This window comes from Oncorhynchus mykiss, chromosome 22 (assembly GCF_057628025.1).
Source record: "Oncorhynchus mykiss isolate SJ-2025 chromosome 22, ASM5762802v1, whole genome shotgun sequence".
Lineage (NCBI taxonomy): Eukaryota > Metazoa > Chordata > Actinopteri > Salmoniformes > Salmonidae > Oncorhynchus > Oncorhynchus mykiss.
The window spans coordinates 14,339,002-14,357,918 of NC_143043.1; the positions used below are offsets into that span (position 1 = coordinate 14,339,002).

At 43.3% G+C, this 18,917-nt stretch overlaps 2 protein-coding genes and 1 long non-coding RNA gene across 3 annotated transcripts; 1 reads left to right on the plus strand and 2 right to left on the minus strand.

Annotated features, from left to right (window-relative positions):
• Positions 1-8,117: 8,117 nt before the first annotated feature.
• On the minus strand, positions 8,118-9,902 carry LOC118936315 (thymosin beta-12). The gene is made up of 3 exons (XM_021578937.3): positions 9,855-9,902; positions 8,757-8,869; positions 8,118-8,622 (listed from the first exon to the last, which is right to left on the minus strand). Exons 2-3 carry the CDS (start codon positions 8,854-8,856, stop codon positions 8,591-8,593), a joined length of 132 nt encoding a protein of 43 aa, XP_021434612.1. The 5' UTR covers positions 8,857-8,869; positions 9,855-9,902; the 3' UTR covers positions 8,118-8,590.
• LOC149972806 (uncharacterized) lies at positions 8,869-17,001 on the plus strand. Its single transcript, XR_016490535.1, has 2 exons — positions 8,869-9,699; positions 11,077-17,001. It is a non-coding gene; the product is annotated as an uncharacterized LOC149972806 (long non-coding RNA).
• LOC110501396 (toll-like receptor 8) lies at positions 10,046-16,712 on the minus strand. The gene is made up of 2 exons (XM_090215567.1): positions 16,501-16,712; positions 10,046-14,103 (listed from the first exon to the last, which is right to left on the minus strand). The coding sequence occupies exons 1-2, from the start codon at positions 16,501-16,503 to the stop codon at positions 11,002-11,004; spliced, it is 3,105 nt and encodes a 1,034-aa protein (XP_090071693.1). The 5' UTR covers positions 16,504-16,712; the 3' UTR covers positions 10,046-11,001.
• Positions 17,002-18,917: the final 1,916 nt, after the last annotated feature.

Here is an 18,917-nt window from a genome sequence, read left to right on the forward strand (position 1 = left end):
CACTGAAGGCCTGTTGTGATTGGAGCCTCATAGAGAGGGAGGGGGAGGAGAGGTTGGCACCGCAGACGTGTGACGGTTCTGCAGCACAGCTAAATAACAGAACCCATAGTGTTGTATAGTGTTTTGAGGGTTCACTGGGATCCTAAACGTCTGCTCTGAGTATTCCCCTCTATTATGATTATTATTCTAAAAATAACATATCTTGATCTAGATAACCTCACCCTAATCTTCTATTGCGTTATGTCACATTTTATTCTGTCTGTCTGTGACGTTTGTTGGATTGCTGATCAGTGTGTCGCCTTATAGGAGGCATTTTCATTGTGACAGCCATTGTTGTTCCCTCAAAATGGCAAATAGAAAATAAACAGCACCATGTTCACGAGAAAATGACTTTGGATAAAATGAGGCCTGGGAATCAAAACGAGCCATGTGAACTTGTGCCCTCCCCTGAGCACAAACCGTTGTTGTCATTTCAGCACAGCTGTTATGTTCTGTGCATGCTCGATGCAGGCCTGGAAGTCATTTGCGAGACACAGACACACACAGTGAAAAGAAGCAGCTGTAGCCCCTTCACAGAGGGAGTACAACACAAAACAGTCCCATCAGACACTCAGGACCTCATTTCTACTGACAGCCACTAAACAAGTCCTCTAATACTGCTCCACACTCACACCTTCAGCTGGCAGATGGCCAGGGGCAAGTCACTGGCAGAACCCCCCCATCTGCAGAGCCTAGGTGTGCCACAGTATATGTGTGACATAGGGGCAATGCCATGGGGGAAATGATCATTTGTCTTGTGTTCACAGAACGAGGGCACATCCCCCCACTCCTCCTCAAAAACTACATGGGCATGGAAAATGAGGGCACCAAGACCAACAGTTAAACCCTTAAACCCAGCAAAAACACTGGGTTTTCCATTATGTAATGATCAGTCATAAGCTGATGTCAGACTATAATCTGTTGAAAAAAATACATGAACATAGTGATCTTTCTGTGTATTTGTGTCACAGTTCCCCAAACTATACAAATGAACCCATGCCAAATCTTTTTAGTTTCCTGAGGGGGAATAGGCTTTGTCGTGTCCTCTTCACGACTGGCTGGTGTGTTTGGACCATTCTAGTTTGTTGTTGAAGCTCTCAACCTGCTCCACTACAGCCCCGTCGATGAGAATGGGGACATGCTCGGTCCTCCTTTTCCTGTAGCCTACAATCATCTCCTTAGTCTTGGTTACGTTGAGGGATAGGTTATTATTCTGGCACCACCTGGCCAGGTCTCTGACCTCCTCCCTATAGGCTGTCTCATCGTTATTGGTGATCAGGCCTACCACTGTTGTGTCGTCTGCAAACTTAATGATGGTGTTGGAGTCGTGCCTGGCCATGCAGTCGTGGGTGAACAGGGAGTACAGGAGGGGACTGAGCATGCACCCCTGGGGAGCGCCAGTGTTGAAGATCATCGTGGCAGATGTGTTGCTACCTACCCTCACCACCTGGGGGCGGCCCGTCAAGAAGTCCAGGATCCAGTTGCAGAGGGAGGTGTTAAGTCCAAGAATCCTTAGCTTAGTGATGAGCTTTGAGGGCACAATGGTGCTGAACGCTGAGCTGTAGTCAATGAATAGCATTCTCACATAAGTGTTCCTTTTGTCCATGTGGGAAAGGGCAGTGTGGAGAGCAATAGAGATTGCATCATCTGTGGATCTGTTTGGGTGGTATGCAAATTTGAGTGGGTCTGTGGTTTATGGGATAATGGTGTTGATGTGAGACATTACCAACCTTTCAAAGCACTTCATGGCTACGGACGTGAGTGCTACGGGTCTGTAGTCATTTAGGCAGGTTGCCTTTGTGTTCTTGGGCACAGGGACTATGGTGGTTTGCTTGAAACATGTTGGTATTACAGACTCAATCAGGGACATGTTGAAAATGTCAATGAAGACACCTGCCAGTTGGTCAGCACATGCCCGGATTACACGTCCTGGTAATCCACCTGGCCCCGCAGCCTTGTGTATGTTGACCTGTTTTAAGGTCCTACTCATGTCGGCTACAGAGAGCGTGATCACACAGTCGTCCGGAACAGCTGATGCTCTCATGCATGCCTCAGTGTTGCTTGCCTCGAAGCGAGCATAGAAGTGATTTAGCTCGTCTGGTAGGCTCGTGTCACTGGGCAGCTCGGGCCTGTGCTTCCCTTTGTAGTCTGTAATAGTTTGCAAGCCCTGCCACATAAGATGTGCGTCGGAGCCGGTGTAGTATGATTCAATCTTAGCCCTGTATTGACGCTTTGCCTGTTTGATGGTTCGTCGCAGGGCATTTCTTGTAAGCTTCCGGGTTAGAGTCCCGCACCTTGAAAGCGGCAGCTCTATCCTTTAGCTCAGTGCGAATGTTGCCTGTAATCCATGGCATCTGGTTGGGGTATGTATGTACAATCACTGTGGGGAAGACGTCCTCGATGCACTTATTGGGGCGGCAGGGTAGCCTAGTGGTTAGAGCGTTGGACTAGTAACAGGAAAGTTGCAAGTTCAAATCCCCGAGCTGACAAGGTTCTGCCCCTGAAAAGGCAGTTAACCCACTGTTCCTAGGCCGTCATTGAAAATAAGAATTTCTTAACTGACTTGCCTAGTTAAAAAAAATGATAAAGCTAGTGACTGATGTGGTGTACTCCTCAACGTCATTGGAAGATTCCTGGAACATAAAACAGTCCTGTAGTTTAGCATCTGCTTCATCTGACCACTTTTTTTTATAGACCGAGTCACTGGTGCTTCCTGCTTTCATTTTAGCTTGTAAGCAGGAATCAGGAATCACATTATCCCTAAATGAGATAAATGCTTAGATTATAGGTCAGATGATGATCCATGGTGGATGACGACAACCCCTAACAACAACAGTATCCCAAGGTGTAGCTACTGTTGACAAAATCAGCAGGCTAGAAGAAGATAATTATTCAGATTCTACAACTGGATTTGACATGACCTGGCAGCATGGCAAGGGCATCTTCCTCTACAGTGTAGCCTGCTATTAAAACCTGAACCAATTCAAACACAAAGTGGAGGGTTCAAACTTGTTTGCCCCTGCTATTTCCCTACAGCGCAGTGGCGCTGTCTCTCCTGTACTGTATATTAGAGCACATGACCTAGACGGTGCCTGTCACCTTGGATTAGGTTCAGGCAGAACAACTGTGTACCTGTCACCCCTCATTACTGAGCAGTTCGTCCCAGGGCCACAGTAGACACAGGAAACCACACTCTCTGCCGCCTCTGCATTGTGTATATACTACATTTCCATTGAAAAAAGCCTAGTCTCCAGGTCTTAAATAACAAATACAACAGACTGGCAAATTCATCATCGCTACCCAGTCCTGGGGAAGCTACTCTGAAAACATAGTTTACCAAGCAACCAGTTACTTCAGACTGGAAGAAGTTAAGGTACACTAAATATACCCTTAAGAAAATCTAAACTAAAGTTAACTAAAGTTACTCTGAAAATGTAGTTCACTACTTGAAAAACTACTTGAAAAATGATCACGTCAATTTGTAATCTCACAGACTATAAATTGGAAGAACAGTTCAATTTGGCATAATATGGAATATGCAATTCATCCTATTAAACACCAAAACAATGTTTCAATTGATAAATGCAGGTCTGATGCCAAAAAAGAATGCAAATTCTTGCCTACTTCAGCCATATTTCATTTTTGCAAAAAAAGTATTGTGTAGTTCAAGTAGTTAGGTACACCACTACATTACAAAAAAGTAATTAACTACGGAAAACACTGCTTAGATTTGAATTCGATTCAACTACCAACAAGCTACTGAAAAAGGTAGTTAAACTACATGTAGTTCACTACTACACCAACATTGTCGCTACCATACTGAACAAAAATATAAAAATACAACTTAGCAATCTCAAAGATTTTATTGAGGTACAGTTCATATAAGGAAATCAGTCAACTGAAATGATTCATTAGGCCCTAATCTATGGATTTCACATGACTGGGAATACAGATATGCATCTGTTGGTCACAGATACCTTAAAAAAAAGGGTAGGGGCTTGTATCAGAAAACCAGTCAATATCTGGTGTGACCACTATTTGCCACATGCCACGCCACAGATCTCCTTCGCAGAGTTGATCAGGCTGTTGATTGTGGCCGGTGGAATGTTGTCCCACTCCTCTTTAATGGTTGTGCGAAGTTGCTGGATATTGGCAGGAACTGGAACACGCTGTCGTACACATCAACCCAGAGCATTCCATACATGCTCAATGGGTGACTGGTGAGTATGCACGCCATGGAATAACTCGGACATTTTCAGCTTCCAGGAATTGTGTTTAGATCATTGCGACATGGGGCCGTGCGTTATCATGCTGAAACATGAGGTGATGGCACGACAATGGGCCTCAGGATCTCATCACGGTGCATTCAAAATGCCATTGATGAACTGTAATTGTGTTCGTTGTCCATAGTTTATACCTGCACATACCATAACCCCACTGCCACCATGGGGCACTGTTCACAACGTTGACATCAGCAAAGTTCTCGCCCAAACGTCTACTATCTGCCCGGTACAGTTGAAACCGGGATTTATCCGTGAAGAGCAGACTTCTCCAGCGTGGCAAAAGACATCGAAGTTGAGCATTTGCCCACTGAAGTCGGTTACGATGTGGACGACGGGCATGCAGATGAGCTTCCCTGAGATTTCTGACAGTTTGTACAAACCCACAGTTTCATCAGCTGTCCAGGTGGCTGATCTCAGATAATTCCACAGGTGAAGAAGTCAGATGTGGAGGTCCTGGGCTAGCGTGGTTACACATGGTCTGCGGTTGTGAGGCCAGTTGGACGTACTGCCAAATTCTAGGTAGAGAGATTAACATTCAATTCCATGGCAACAGCTGTGGTGGACATTCATGCAGTCAGCATGTCAATTGCATCAACTTGAGACATCCGTGGTATTGTGTTGTGTGACAAAAGTGCATCTTTTAGAGTGGTGTTTTATTGTCCCCAGCACAAGGTGCACCTGTGTAATAATCAGGCTGTTCAATCAGCTTCTTGATATGCCACACCTATCAGGTGGATGTATTCTCTTATCTTGCTCGCTAATATGGATGTAAACACATTTGTGAGAAAAGCTTTTTGTGCGTATGCAACATCTGTGATGTTTAATTTCAGCTCATGAAACACAGAAGCAACACTTTAGGTGTTTAGGTGTTTTTGTTCAGTAAATTTGACAACACTAAGTCAGCAGTACCCATCTTTCTGGTGCTGTATATTATCAAACTACTCATATCTCTCTTAGCTCACACCAGAATATCTGTGTGTGTTGGGTGGTTGTGTGAGTATGTGTGTGATAGCTTGCATGGGAAGACTGCACTCCCTCCACCACATTGAGACAGTAGTCTTGCCCAAGGTATTAAACTCAGCAAAAAAGAAATGTCCCTTTTTCAGGACCCTGTATTTCAAAGATAATTTGTAAAAATCAAAATAACTTCACATCTTCATTGTAAAGGGTTTAAACACGGTTTACCATGCTTGTTCAATGAACCATGAACAATTAATGAACATGCACCTGTGGAATGGTCGTCAAAACACTAACAGCTTACAGACAGCAGGCAATTAAGGTCACAGTTCTGAAAACGTAGGACACTAAAGAGGCCTTTCTACTGACTCTGAAAAACACCAAGAGAAAAATGCCCAGGGTCCCTGTTCATCTGCGTGAACGTGCCTTAGGCATGCTGCAAGAAGGCAAGAGGACTGCAGATGTGGCCAAGGCAATAAATTGTGAGACGCATAAGACAGCACTACAGGGAGACGGGACGGACAGCTGATTGTCCTTGCAGTGGCAGACCACGTGTAACAACACCTGCACAGGATCGGTACATCCGAACATCACACCTGCGGGACAGGTACAGGATGGCAACCATAACTGCCTGAGTTACACCAGGAATGCACAATCCCTCCATCAGTGCTCAGACTGTCCGCAATAGGCTGAGAGAGGCTGGCTGAGGGCTTGCAGGCCTGTTGTAAGGCAGGTTTTCACCAGACATCACCGGCAACAATGTCGCCTATGGGCACAAACCCACCGTCGCTGGACCAGATAGGACTGGCAAAAAGTGCTCTTCACTGACGAGTCGCGGTTTTGTCTCACCAGGGGTGATGGTCGGATTCGCGTTTATCGTCGAAGGAATGAGCGTTACACCGAGACCTGTACTCTGGAGCGGGATCAATTTGGAGATGGAGGGTTCGTCACAGTCTGGGGCGGTGTGTCACAGCGTCATTGCAGGTAATCTCAACACTGTGCGTTACAGGGAAGACATCCTCCTCCCTCATGTGGTACCCTTCCTGCAGGCGCATCCTGGCATGACCCTCCAGCATGACACTACCACCAGCCATACTGCTCATTCTGTGTGTGATTTCCTGCAAGACAGGAATGTCAGTGTTCTGCCATGGCCAGCGAAGAGCCCGGATCTCAACCCCATTGAGCATGTCTGGGACCTGTTGGATCGGAGGGTGAGGGCTAGGGCCATTCCCAACAGAAATGTCCGGGAACTTGCAGGTGCCTTGGTGGAATAGTGGGGTAACATCTCACAGCAAGAACTGTCAAATCTGGTGCTGTTCATGAGGAGATGCACTGCAGTACTTAATGCAGCTGGTGGCCACACCAGATACAGATTATTACTTTTGATTTTGACCCCCCATGTCGGTGGAACTTGTTCAGTTTGTTCAGCTGTTGAATCTTATGGTCATACAAATACTTACACGTTAAGTTTGCTGAAAATAAATGCAGTTGACAGTGAGAGAACGTTTATTTTTTTTGTTTAGTTGGGGAGTAGGAGGAAGCTATGACAGCAGAGGGGGGAGTCTTTCAGTGTGTCTACGTCAGCTGGCTCTCTGAAATAGCTGCATCACAGCTGGAGGCAGTGGAGAGAGGGTTCCTGCTCCTGTTATTCTGGACTGCGTGAACAATGGCCTGGTGCAGCTGAGAGGAAGACGTCCTGTGCAGGGCTGTACCAGGCTGACCTGGGGTGGACTCTACACCAGACTGGGCTGAACTTGACTAAGATGGGCTGGCCTAGATAAATCTGAGGCGGAGGCTATAGTTTCCCTGGGCTGAGCCAATCCATGTTGGGTTTTACTGTGATGTGTTATGCTGTGCCACAGCGCTGTGTGTGGTGGGGGGGGGGGGGGGGGGAGTCAGGATGCTCCTGACTTATCCAAAGAGGATATAGACTCCACCATACGCCCGGGTCAGAGCAGGACGTGTACGTCTGGCCTGAGTCATGATGGGGGTGGTTTAATGAGATAAGAGCTTGAGGTTAGTGTCTTAAAGGACATTCTAACAGCTTGTAATCTGCCTGAGTTGATAGGTCAGAAGTCCTATAAATGCAGATATGGGTCTACAGTTTGCTGTGCATGTTTACACTTTTGTACAGTACATTTAATCTCCCATGGGGAGTAATATCAGAAAGTACCCTATACTAAACATGATTTAACCTTTTTGATCTGGTACAAGGTCATCCTGTCCTGGAGGAATAGGGACACCAGGCTGCCACTCAAGACCCGTTCAATGGAATGAATAATCAGTTTGACAGCAATCCACATATCCCAACCATAAACCTTAAAATAGTTAAGATTTTGGATGATTTAAATAACAAAACAGTTAACAATTCCAGCCCAACAGTAAAGGATGGAGTACACCAGAAGTCAGAGGCCTTCTCTGCCTCCAGTCCAGACCGACGCCAAAGGGTGCATCGTTTTGCTCGGGCAGGCAGACCATTAAGCCATTTGCAGTAAAGATTGCCACAGGTGTTTTTCTAGGTCAGTTGGCAGGTGCACTGTGACAGCACAGGCAATGTCTGCTCATCCACTTAGTGCTCTAAAGCCCACCCGTCAATCCACAGCAGCTCAGTAAAACATTGCTTGGATTCTGGCGGTTGTGATTTCAGGCTTTTGATGCAATGAGATTCCAGGACGCCAAAATATGGCCAATTTATTTTGGTATATACACCCTTGCCTAATGTGCAGAGATGTACTTTACGTCAGATGCACAAAATACATTTACAAGAGGCAATGTGATGACTGAAACTAGTTTAAGCATATTCAAAATGTATGAAAATAACCTACTGTCACCACAAGAAAGAGTTATAACTTTATTTGCATATCAAAACAAACTTCTGCATTCCAAGAACTGAATTTATACAAAAGAATTTGAACAAGAAAAAACAAAACACTGCTTTATTTGAAAGCATTTCATGTTGCCAGAAGCTGAATTACACGTCAGAAGTGGGCCCCCGGGTTGGGCAGATCCATCACACCCTTGCACTTCCCTTCACAACCACAAGTGGCTGGAAGTAGGGGACACAGCAGGGACAGGTGACGGTGCTGGAAGTGATTAGAGACACGCAACACATCCTCCTAGTCAAAGAGTGCCAGTCAGTAGTTGTTTTCAGACTTGATGTAAAAAAAAAAATAACAATAAGTTCTAGGGAGGGGCTGTACAGTCATTGCTTTTGTCCAATCACAATGCAACTTAGGTTTTGGGTTACACAGCTACGAGGTGAAAAAAGGCAATGCTTGTGGAATGTACAGTGCATAGCAGAGGCTTGGGCTTCATGCTGTCGCTTGCTTCTCCTGTTCGATGGCTGCAATGAAGGGAAAATATGTTTTAGTGTCCGTGTGTATGCTGAAGTTAAATGGTCAATTTGTTAGTACGGCAAACACCAATTTCACAAGTGATGTGTGCTATTAAGTAGAATAAACCTAGCACCAATCTTACTTTCTTTGGTGGGCAAGGGGTTTTTCTCTTGTGTCTCGGTCTTCTTCAACTTGGTCTTGTCGAAGTTAGAGACTTCAGCGAGATCTGGCTTGTCAGACATGCTTGCAGAGGATCTGGTAAGAGAGATTAATGTTTTTAATGTGAATGAAAAGGCAGCAAGATCATTTATTACAGATTAGATAAATTTGCAAATGTGACACCAGGCCGCTACCTTTTTTTTTGCATTGCTTCCCTCAGATGCTACTCTTAATTGCCCATATTCTAAACAACCTTTGAGGCGGAGTTTGGTTCTCATTGATCTACAGCACGTGGGTGATGAGATGTCAGGGCAAGCATCCAACAACAACAAATCCATTGATTTTATATAAAAGCAAGGCAAATCTCATTAGGGCGTTTACTCCACGAGCACGTGTTCTCGTTATCAGCGCTATGACTAGAAAAAGTAACTGACATTCTGTGCAAGCCGTCTGCAGGCAGGCGGAAGAACCACCGCCCTGCTTCGCAATCTCAAAAAGACAGTATGAAGCAAGTGGAGTCGACCTTTTAGAAAAACCTTTGGAACTTTGCTTTTCATATTGACATTGTAGCACACCCCATAACCCATGATAATGTTTTATGCAACATTAACCGAGTCTACAGTCTATCCACGCTACAAAAAAAAATAAAACAATAAAATAAAAATCGACATAAGCCTAAATTCCAACTACATTTAAATTGAACTAGGCAAGTCAGTTATGAAGATTTTTATTTGCTATGACGACCTTCCCCGGCCAAACCCGGACGACGCTAGGCCAATTGTGCGCCGCCCTATGGGACTCCCAATCACCGCCGGATGTGATACAGAGTCGGTTCAGCATCTTGCCCGAGACTGGGTTTGCCATTTAAATGTATACAAGATACAATTACATGCCATTGAATAGGGCTTTCAACATATACATTTTAAGTGAGTATCCTCTAATGCATTTGGCTTTACACCTTTTTGCTGCGATTCGACAATTTGTAGCCTAGCTTAACCAACATATTGTATTGCTGTAAAATCCTTTAGAAAAAGCGGCTATGCAGCGCTTATGACAACAAATAATGTGTTTGTGCACTCACCGGAGTTGTACTGGCTACTGATGTGTCTCAATCCTGATTGCGTAGAGAACGAGTGAAGGCGAGTAAATCAAGCAAGGTCTATTATAGTCCGCAATATGCAAATGTAAACATGACGTCACGTTCCTTCACTCTTGAGCTTATCTTGGTTGGAATATATACGTATTACATCAATATTTACAAGCGAGAGAGCATACACAAAAGTTATGGTTTTATTTGTTTAACGTATTGGACCTTGCATTTTATCTGATTTGATATTAGAGCATTGCACTGCCGACAGAAAACAGTCCGCTGTCACCGCATGAGATACTCTTACTGATTGTCTCAATGATGACATCCTGTGGATTTACATAGTATTACATCAGGTGGTAACACAGGCGTTTATTGGTTTGCGTTAGAAACATAAGCCTACCTGTCTGGAGGCTATGCAACTGTAATATTTTACAGATCTCTATGTCATTGATTACATTTAGATAATGCATTTTCAATTATCATAAGGGACCTTGATGCTGTGACTCTGTAGTCCAATGTATAGTCCACATTTACAAGAGATTCCCTAAACAATGTTTTGATTAATATAATAAAATAGTGTGTTGCAACAATACCGGTTCAGTTGAATCACTGTAGCCTATAGTTTTCTAAGTATAAAGAAATAAAGAAAGAAGTGCCACTGACAGGCTAGCACCATGGCTTCAGATTCACATCCTCATCTGAGCCTAAAGAAACAGGAACTTAAGACTAGTTCACTTCCTGTTATCATATAAAGACGGATGCCCATAGACAGACTGCACCAAGTCATCCTTTTTAAAATCAGATATCTACTTACAAATGGCATGCAGTTTGAATGTATTGACAAAAACAAATAGGAATAGAACTATCTACTACCCATAGACAGCATAAAACTGAAAAACTGAACCACAACTATAATGCACAGTTACTAGTGGCCATAGTGTTAGAACAAGGAATAGCACATTGATATACATATTGTTGATTTCAGATGTACAGTATCATCCATATTATTCAGTGCAAGAGATAGAAAAACTGATAGAGTCAGAGCTTGTAAATGGTATCGCAGTTTGTGTGTGTAACTGCTCAGTCTATTTGTGTGAGAAAGATATTTTCCTCTTGAGTCTCTGGTCTGGACTGTGCTCTACTTGCTGGTGAAGTACCTGGAGTAGATCTTGTTGTACATCACCTGGTTGTCTAACCTGACAGCGTTCCTTAGGTGCTGCCAGAACCAGGTCTCAGCGGCTGCAGACTGGGGCCACTCTAGAACACTCCTTCCACACAGACGGCGCCGCAGAAGGAGGAAGTGAGAGTGCTGCAGCACGGGTTCCAGGAGAACCAACACAATCACATCTATGTTCTCATCCAGCAACCTCTGGTGGGCCAGGTACACAGCCATCCTGAAGTTCCCAGTCCTGATGTAAGCCTCAGTCAGCACAAAGACAGTCTTGCGGCTCTGTCGAATGCTCTGGAAGAGGTTGTCTATTAGGGGGACCCCGGGGGCCCAGTCTCGTTCCTCCAGACAGAGAGGCAGGTGTCTCTCCCCCCTCTCTTCCAGCTGCACCCGCAGTTGGTTCAGTACCCAGTCTGACACCAACGGGTCTCTGGTGTCGTAGGTAACAAAGGCATCATAGAGATTGTCTGTTGTTGTTGACTTCAACGAATGGTAGCCCTTCAGCTTTGCCCTCAGATAGTATAGAATATAGGAGGCATCCCAATAAAACACATGCCCTGCCATAGTGATGACCACAGTGAACATGATCAAGGAAGTGGAGAGGGAGTAAATCAGGAAGGCTATGTTGTCCTCGTTGCATTCTTTAATGTTAAACAGTATCATTGGTTGGCCTCTCATTTTGGCTGGCATGTTGCAGGTCACCTCACTGGCCAGTCTGGGGATCTCCACGTTTTTGTTATCTTTTATCCACTGGATGAACTCTTGTAAATCACAGGTACACTGGAATGGATTACCTTGCAAGGACAAGGTTTTCATGTAGTTTTCAGGGCCCGATAGGAAGGTGGTCTCGTTGATGATAGTCAGTTGGTTGTAGCTGAGGTCAAGTATCTGAAGGCTTTGAGCACCCCTAAGAAATCCACGAGAGAGTTGAAAAATCTGATTGTGGCTTAAGTCAAGAATCTGAAGTGTGTCTGTGAAGTTTGAGAGATTTGCTGACACATGAAATAAAGAATTGTAGCTTAGATCCAGGAAATTCAGTTGTTGAAAACCTGCCAGTTTATCCCAATCAAAATGGCAGAGTGAATTATGACTAATACATAGTTTTTGAAGGGTATATGGTATGTTTTCATAGACTTTTGATGGGATCTTCTCAATGCTGTTAAATGAAATATCCAGATAGGTCAAATTCGTCAGCTTTTTAAAAAGGCTGTTGTATGAGTCATCCCCCTCTTTCCATAATGTAGCCAACAAATTGTGTTGAAATTGAAGCTCTTTTAAAGATGTGCTTGTCATCTGCTTAGTGGTTAATGTAAAAATGTTATTGTGTGACATATTCAATACTTTCAAAGTCGGTAGATTTTTCAAAAAATTTAAATTATGTGTCACACCAGACACTTCAAAATAGTGGCTGTTGTAACTTAGGTCTAATATTTCGAGTTTCTTTAATTCCTTGAAGGCGTTGTCATAGGCCAGGTCAATCTTGTTAAAGGACAGGTCCAGATATTTTAGGTTTGGTAATGAGGTGAACTCTGTCCCGTTCAATGCTGCTGAAAATCCATTTCTTGATAAGTTTAGACATGCAATGTCACCATAGCCCTCAAATTGCTTTGGAGAAATGAAAAAGAGATTATTTGAACTAAGGACCAGCACTCGACCAGAGATAAAGCATTCTGGCTTCACAAGGTTGTGATTTATTCCATAAGAAAAGTCCCTTGAATTGGAATAATATCCAGTCAGTGGCGACGTGTACAACACCGACTTTAAGTTGCCGCCTGTGCCACAACCTGGGGACTCATTCACTGAAATTGGATAAAGCCTGTTTTCCGCAAGATATATGACTTTGAGACTTGAGTTTGAGAATTTGTTGAATATGTGGGAATCAGATCGAACAATAAAGTTAGTTCCGATGTTCAACACTGAAAGATGCTTGAGCTCATAAAGCGGTCTGAGTGTTTCTAAATGAATTTCCCTGAAAACAAAACCCATTATATGTAACGTTGTAAGAGACACCAATTGTGAAAAGTTTTTTGAAAGCTCTAGGGTTTCAGGGTAGGCAAGCAAATCATAATTAAATGACAAATCAATCTTTTCTAGCTTTGGTAGATAGCTAAAAAAGGTTCCACTGGTGATAGTATTTGTTAAGTAATTATAAGACAGGAACAGATGTGTGAGATTGTTCAAGCTCTCAAACCAGGAGTTATTGATGAAACGAAGTGAGTTGCCTGCTAGGTGCAGTGTCTGTAACTGTGTAAGACCATGAAATGCATGAGGATGAATATCCAGAGAATCATTAGGACAGGGAACACAAGGATATGGAGCATTGGAGCATCGTGGACAGTTTCCCTGTAATTCCAGGATTGTTAGATGGGTTAGTCCAAGGAAATCATCCTCAGCAATTTGCTGTATCTTGTTCGAATCGAGGTGTAATTCTTGTATAGAGCTTGGCAGTCCTTTTGGAACACGAGTTAAATTATTATAGGCCAACATCAAAACCTTCAACTTAGTCAATACTGAGAAGGTGCCATATCCAATGGTAAAGTTAGTCTCACAGGGATTCCAGTAATAGCAATTTTTGGATAAGTACAGCTCCTTCACATGTTGTATACCGACAAGGTTGCTCATATTCGAGAAATTGATCTTGTTATTGTCCAGCATGAGTTTGTCCAGAATGAGTGGGAGAATTTGAGGAATGTTGATGAGGCCATTGCCATTAAGCCTTAGGTCCTGCAGGTTTGTCAGATTTTTGAAGGCACCTTCAGCGATGTGTGTGTCACCATTTTTGTTGACACAGTTGAGATTGAGAAGGGTCAGGTTCTCCAGATTAGAAAATGCATCAAGAGATACATTTCTGATGTTGTTTTCCGATAGGTCCAGCACGGTCACATTCCAGGGGATGCCAACAGGTACATTTTTCAGTCGACGCTCCTCACAATTAAAGATGATGTCATTTGTGGTATTGGTAGTATTGACCGTAATGTCACATGGAAACTGCCTCATCCAATGACATGAGGTAGGTACCAGGAAGTGATATAGGAACAATGGAGCCAACTGTAACCAGCAGGTGGTAGCATCCTGTAAGCAAACAGTACAAACGTGTGAGTATGGAAATATAATGATTACTTACTTATTGACTTTAGTCCTACACTCACACATTTTATGGCCACTCTATTGCAATAGGGTCATTCTATTGTAAGTCATTTCTATTGCAACAGATATATGTGAATGCATTGTAGAAACTACTGGGGGCTAGCAAATTGGCTTGTCCCACTGGTGACGTGTAGAGGTGTAGTGACATGTTTTAGGGATTTAGAGATATCTATCTACATTTTTTTAAATGCTAGACAGTGAACATAAGTATTTCATATACTGTATAGATCAATGAGACCAAGAAAGCTTTTAAAATATTTTTTTTATGATTATGATGCAGAAATGGGTTAAAAAATAACAATTTCAGGTATTTCAAAAACTTTTCAATACATATCAAAAAAACTATTTTTTTAAAAGTACTTGAATTTTAAAATGTAATTGAAAATACAATTTGGAAAGTATTGGTATGTATATATAATATATTAAATTACACATCATTAGACGTATTTGAACAACAGTATTTTCCCAAAAATATTAGATCATTTGGATACATTTGAAAATAGTTGTGAATGTATTGTACTTAGTAGTTACATTTGAAATAACAAACAACTTAATATGTATAAGTCGTATTTCATTTTTTAATCACAATATGCAGCCCATAAATTGCATTGGTGTTTTATGAAAGAGGACAAGATGCCATGTTACATTTTTAAAAACATCAGGGTTTCAGAAAGCGAGTTGGACATTGAGCAGTGATCTGGTCTGAAGATATGCCCTCCAATGCTGAAAAGCAACTCCACAGCTGCAGAGGATGCTGGGATATGTAGGTATTCAACAGCAATTCTGCTCAGTGTTGGGTATGTTTGACTTTGTGTATTCCAGAATTTCAGAGGATCAGTAGTTGGTGGAAGATGGGGGTGATGAGAAATGGAGTACATGCTGCCGTGCTTGGTTGTTCCATGAAACCAAACAGAGTGTCCAATCGACTTTTATCCGCTGGAGGTGGTGGCTCACCGTGTGGGACATCTTGTGTAGTGCTGGTAAACTTTGTGGTAAGACAATTGATGTCTGAAGTAAAGGTAGGCTTCTCAGTGGCATTGCACAATGCCAGTTAAAGTGTGTATCTAAGGCAATCTGGTATGGTTTCTTCAGCTCGTATACAGTCAGGTGCTTGTCCACTGCTTGTTTCAGGTTTTTGACAAGTTTTCCGTTGTGGAGCAATTGGTTAGTCCGTGGTTCTCAATCCTGGTCCTGGGGACCTAAAGGGGTGCACGTTTTTGTTTTCGTCCTAGCATTACACAGCTGATTCAAATCATCAAAGCCTTTTGATGAGTTGATCATTTGAGTCAGCTGTGTAGTGCTAGGGCAAAAACAAAAATGTGTCACTTCTCTGATGCATGGAAGGATGTAGCTGATTGTGACACAATCTGTGCCCACCTTTTTATGTAGTGGCACAGTGGTCTAAGGCACTGCATCTCAGTGCTAGAGGCACCACTACAGACCCTGGTTCGATCCCGTCTGTATCACAACTGGCTGTGATCAAGAGTCCCATTGGGCAGCGCACAATTGGCCCAGAGTCATCCAGGTTAAGGGAGGGTTTGGCCGGGGTAGGCTGTCATTGTAAAATAAGAATTTGTTCTTAACTGACTTGCCTAGTTAAATAAAGGTAAAAATATCTAAAGGGGTTAGAATGTCCACAGCATCAGCGAGGACATACTTCATGTGCGTGGAAAGCTTGGTGACAGGCAGTGTGCCAAGCTGTTCTTCATCCGCGTTGAAAAATGTGCGAACAATAACAAAATGTGCTAACAATTAACAATTTGGTGCATCTAAATCCAAAGTGTCAATTGGTGTTAGTCAATTTAAATGACGGCACATAACATTGTGAGCAAAATCAGATAATCATATCACTTTAATAAATTATTTTTAAATATTGATGACCTTAGATTTGAGCATTTGTGGCCTTCATTTCAGAAAATCCTTATTTACCAAAAAATGCTCATTGCTGTTACCATTCGTTGTACTACTCCTACTGGTGGTATAATGTTATCATAATAGTAGAAATGAAAGTCATTGAGCTACCATATTAGTTGAATTAGAATAGGAAGATGTACCCACCCCCAAAAACTGTTTTTCAAAATGCCATGCCCAAACTTTCTGCACTAATTTCAGGATAGCAGTTATGCACCATCATTTTGCCTAGAAGAAGCATTTGTGAATGTAACAATTCAGTAAAATGGATGTTAAACTGAAATCTACTTCCCCCTATAAATAATAATATTGTCAAATGATTCATTATACCTTTTGCCACTTGAGAAAAGCACATCCTACATAGTCTTGGTAACCATCTTCAATGCTAAAATTGTAATTAATCTAACTTACCATATTATTTACTGTTGATCCCTTGTGAGCTTTGAAAACCTTATCAAATAAGTAGTGCCTGGTCGTTGTCAGTATTTTAGCTTCCAGCAAGCAAAAAAAAGGAAGTTTAATGAAACAGCAAATGCCTGTCTATTATTAGGATGTTTTTATGCATCGCTTTGTTTCCGTATGTAATGACTCAACTCTTCTCTACTCAATCACAAGTGAAGAGCAGCTCAAATTCCCCTTGCAGCTACAGTGAGTCAAATGTGTTCTGCAAGCTGATTGGTTCCCTCAACCAGGTTTACTCTGGGTGCCCGTGGCACATATTATTGGGGTTATTATAGGTTCTCACCTGATTTGCTTCCCTCTTTCTGAGGCATTTCTTTTTTATACTGTTTTAGAGCGGGGTAGAGCCCCACCTGTTTTGAGCCACACCTGTTTAGCATGTTATTTTGGCATTAATACGTGTCACATATCCTTTTAAAATCAACATAAAAAAATAAAAATAATAATAATAAAGCTGCATGCAAATATGGTCTCTTTTTTGCTTTCTTGAGTAAGGCAGCTCCAAAATGCATTTGTTTCAGCCTAGCTCAGTGCTTTCTGTGGTGTTAGGGCAGCAAGCGTAAAATTCGGAGTGTAGGGGTTGGTCAGTGTTCAGTCACTCATGGGGACATTATGTAACTGCAAAATCTATGGGGAGAGCGTCAATACAGGACTAAGATTGAATCCTACTACACCGGCTCTGACCCTCGCCAGATGTGGCAGGGCTTGCAAAGGGAAACCCAGCCACGAGCTGCCCAGTGACGCGAGCCAATCCAGAAGGACTAAATGCCATTTATGCTCACTTCTAGGCAAGCAACACTGAACCATACATAAGAGCACCAGCTGTTCCGGACGACTGTGTGATCAAGCTCTCCAAAGCCGATATAAGCAAGATATTTAAACAGGTCAACATTCCCAAGGCCACGGGACCAGAGGGATTACCAGGACATGTACAACTGGCAAGTGTCTTCACTGACATTTTTAACCTCTCCCTGACCGAGTCTGTAATACCGACATGTTTCAAGCAGACCATCGTAGTCCCTGTGCCCAAGAAAGCGAAGGTAACCTGCCTAAATGACTACCACCCCATTGCACTCACATCGGTAGCCATGAAGTACTTTCAAAGGCCGGTCATGACTCACATCAACACCATCATCCTGGAAACCCTAGACCAATTCTAATTTGCATACCGCCCCAACAGATCCACAGATGGTGCAATCTTAATCGCATTCCACACTGCCCTTTCCAACCTGGACAAAAGGAACACCTATGTGAGAATGCTGTTCATAGACTTCAGCTAAGCATTCGACAACATAGTGCCCACAAAGCTCATCACTAAGCTAAGGACCCTGGGACTAAACACCTCCCTCTACAACTGGATCCTGGACTTCCTGACGGGCCACCCCCAGGTGGTGAGGGTGGGCAACAACACATCTTCCACACTGATCCTCAACACGGGGGCTCCTCTGGGCCCTCAGTCCCCTCCTGTACTCTGTGTGTGGCCAAGCAGGACTCCAACAACATTAAGTTTGCTGACGACACAACGGTGGCAGGCCTAATCACCGACAACGATGAGACAGCCTTTAGGGAGGAGGTCAGGGACCTGGCAGCATGGTGTCTGGACAACAACCTCTCCCTCAACATGAGCAAGACAAAGGAGATGATCGTGGACTACAGGAAAAGGACGGCCGAACACGCCCCTATTCACATTGAAGAAATTGTAGTGGAGCGGCTCGAGAGTTTCAAGTTCCTTGGTGTCCACATCAACTATCACGGTCCAAACGCACCAAGAATGCCGTGAAGAGGGCACGACAACGCCTTTTCACCCTCAGGAGACAAAAGATTTGGCATGGGACCCCAGATCCTCAAAAAGTTGTACAGCTGCACCATCGAGAGCATCCTGGTTGCATCACCGCCTGGCATGGCAGCTGCTCGGCATCCTACCATAAGGCGCCACAGAGGGTAGTGAGTACAGCCCAGTACATCACTGTGGCAAAGCTTCCTGCCATCCAAGACCTATATCCTAGGCGGTTTCAGAGGAAGACGAAAACATTAAAGACTCAAGTCACCCACTCTGCTACCGCACGGCAAACGGTACTGGAGCGCCAAGTCTAGATCCAAAAGGCTCCTTAACACCATCTACCCCAAGCCATAAGACTGCTGAACAATTCAAATGGCCACCCGGACTATTTGCATTGACACCCTTTGTTTTTACACTGCTGCTACTTGCTGTTTACTGTCTACGTATAGTCACATTACCCCTACCTACATGGACAAATTACCTTGACTAACGTGTAGCCCTGCACATTGACTCGGTAACCTCTGTATATAGCCTCATTATTTTGTGCTACTTTTTAAATTTAGTTTTAGGCCGGACAAAGTTGAATTAC

Bases quoted from the DNA above. Each gene is read 5' to 3' on its own strand.
- LOC118936315 (XM_021578937.3), bottom strand. From the start codon at position 8,856: ATGTCTGACAAGCCAGATCTCGCTGAAGTCTCTAACTTCGACAAGACC. The intron at 8,623-8,756 runs GTAAGATTGGTG...CCTTCATTGCAG, and splicing joins CCCCTTGCCCACCAAAGAAA to CCATCGAACAGGAGAAGCAA.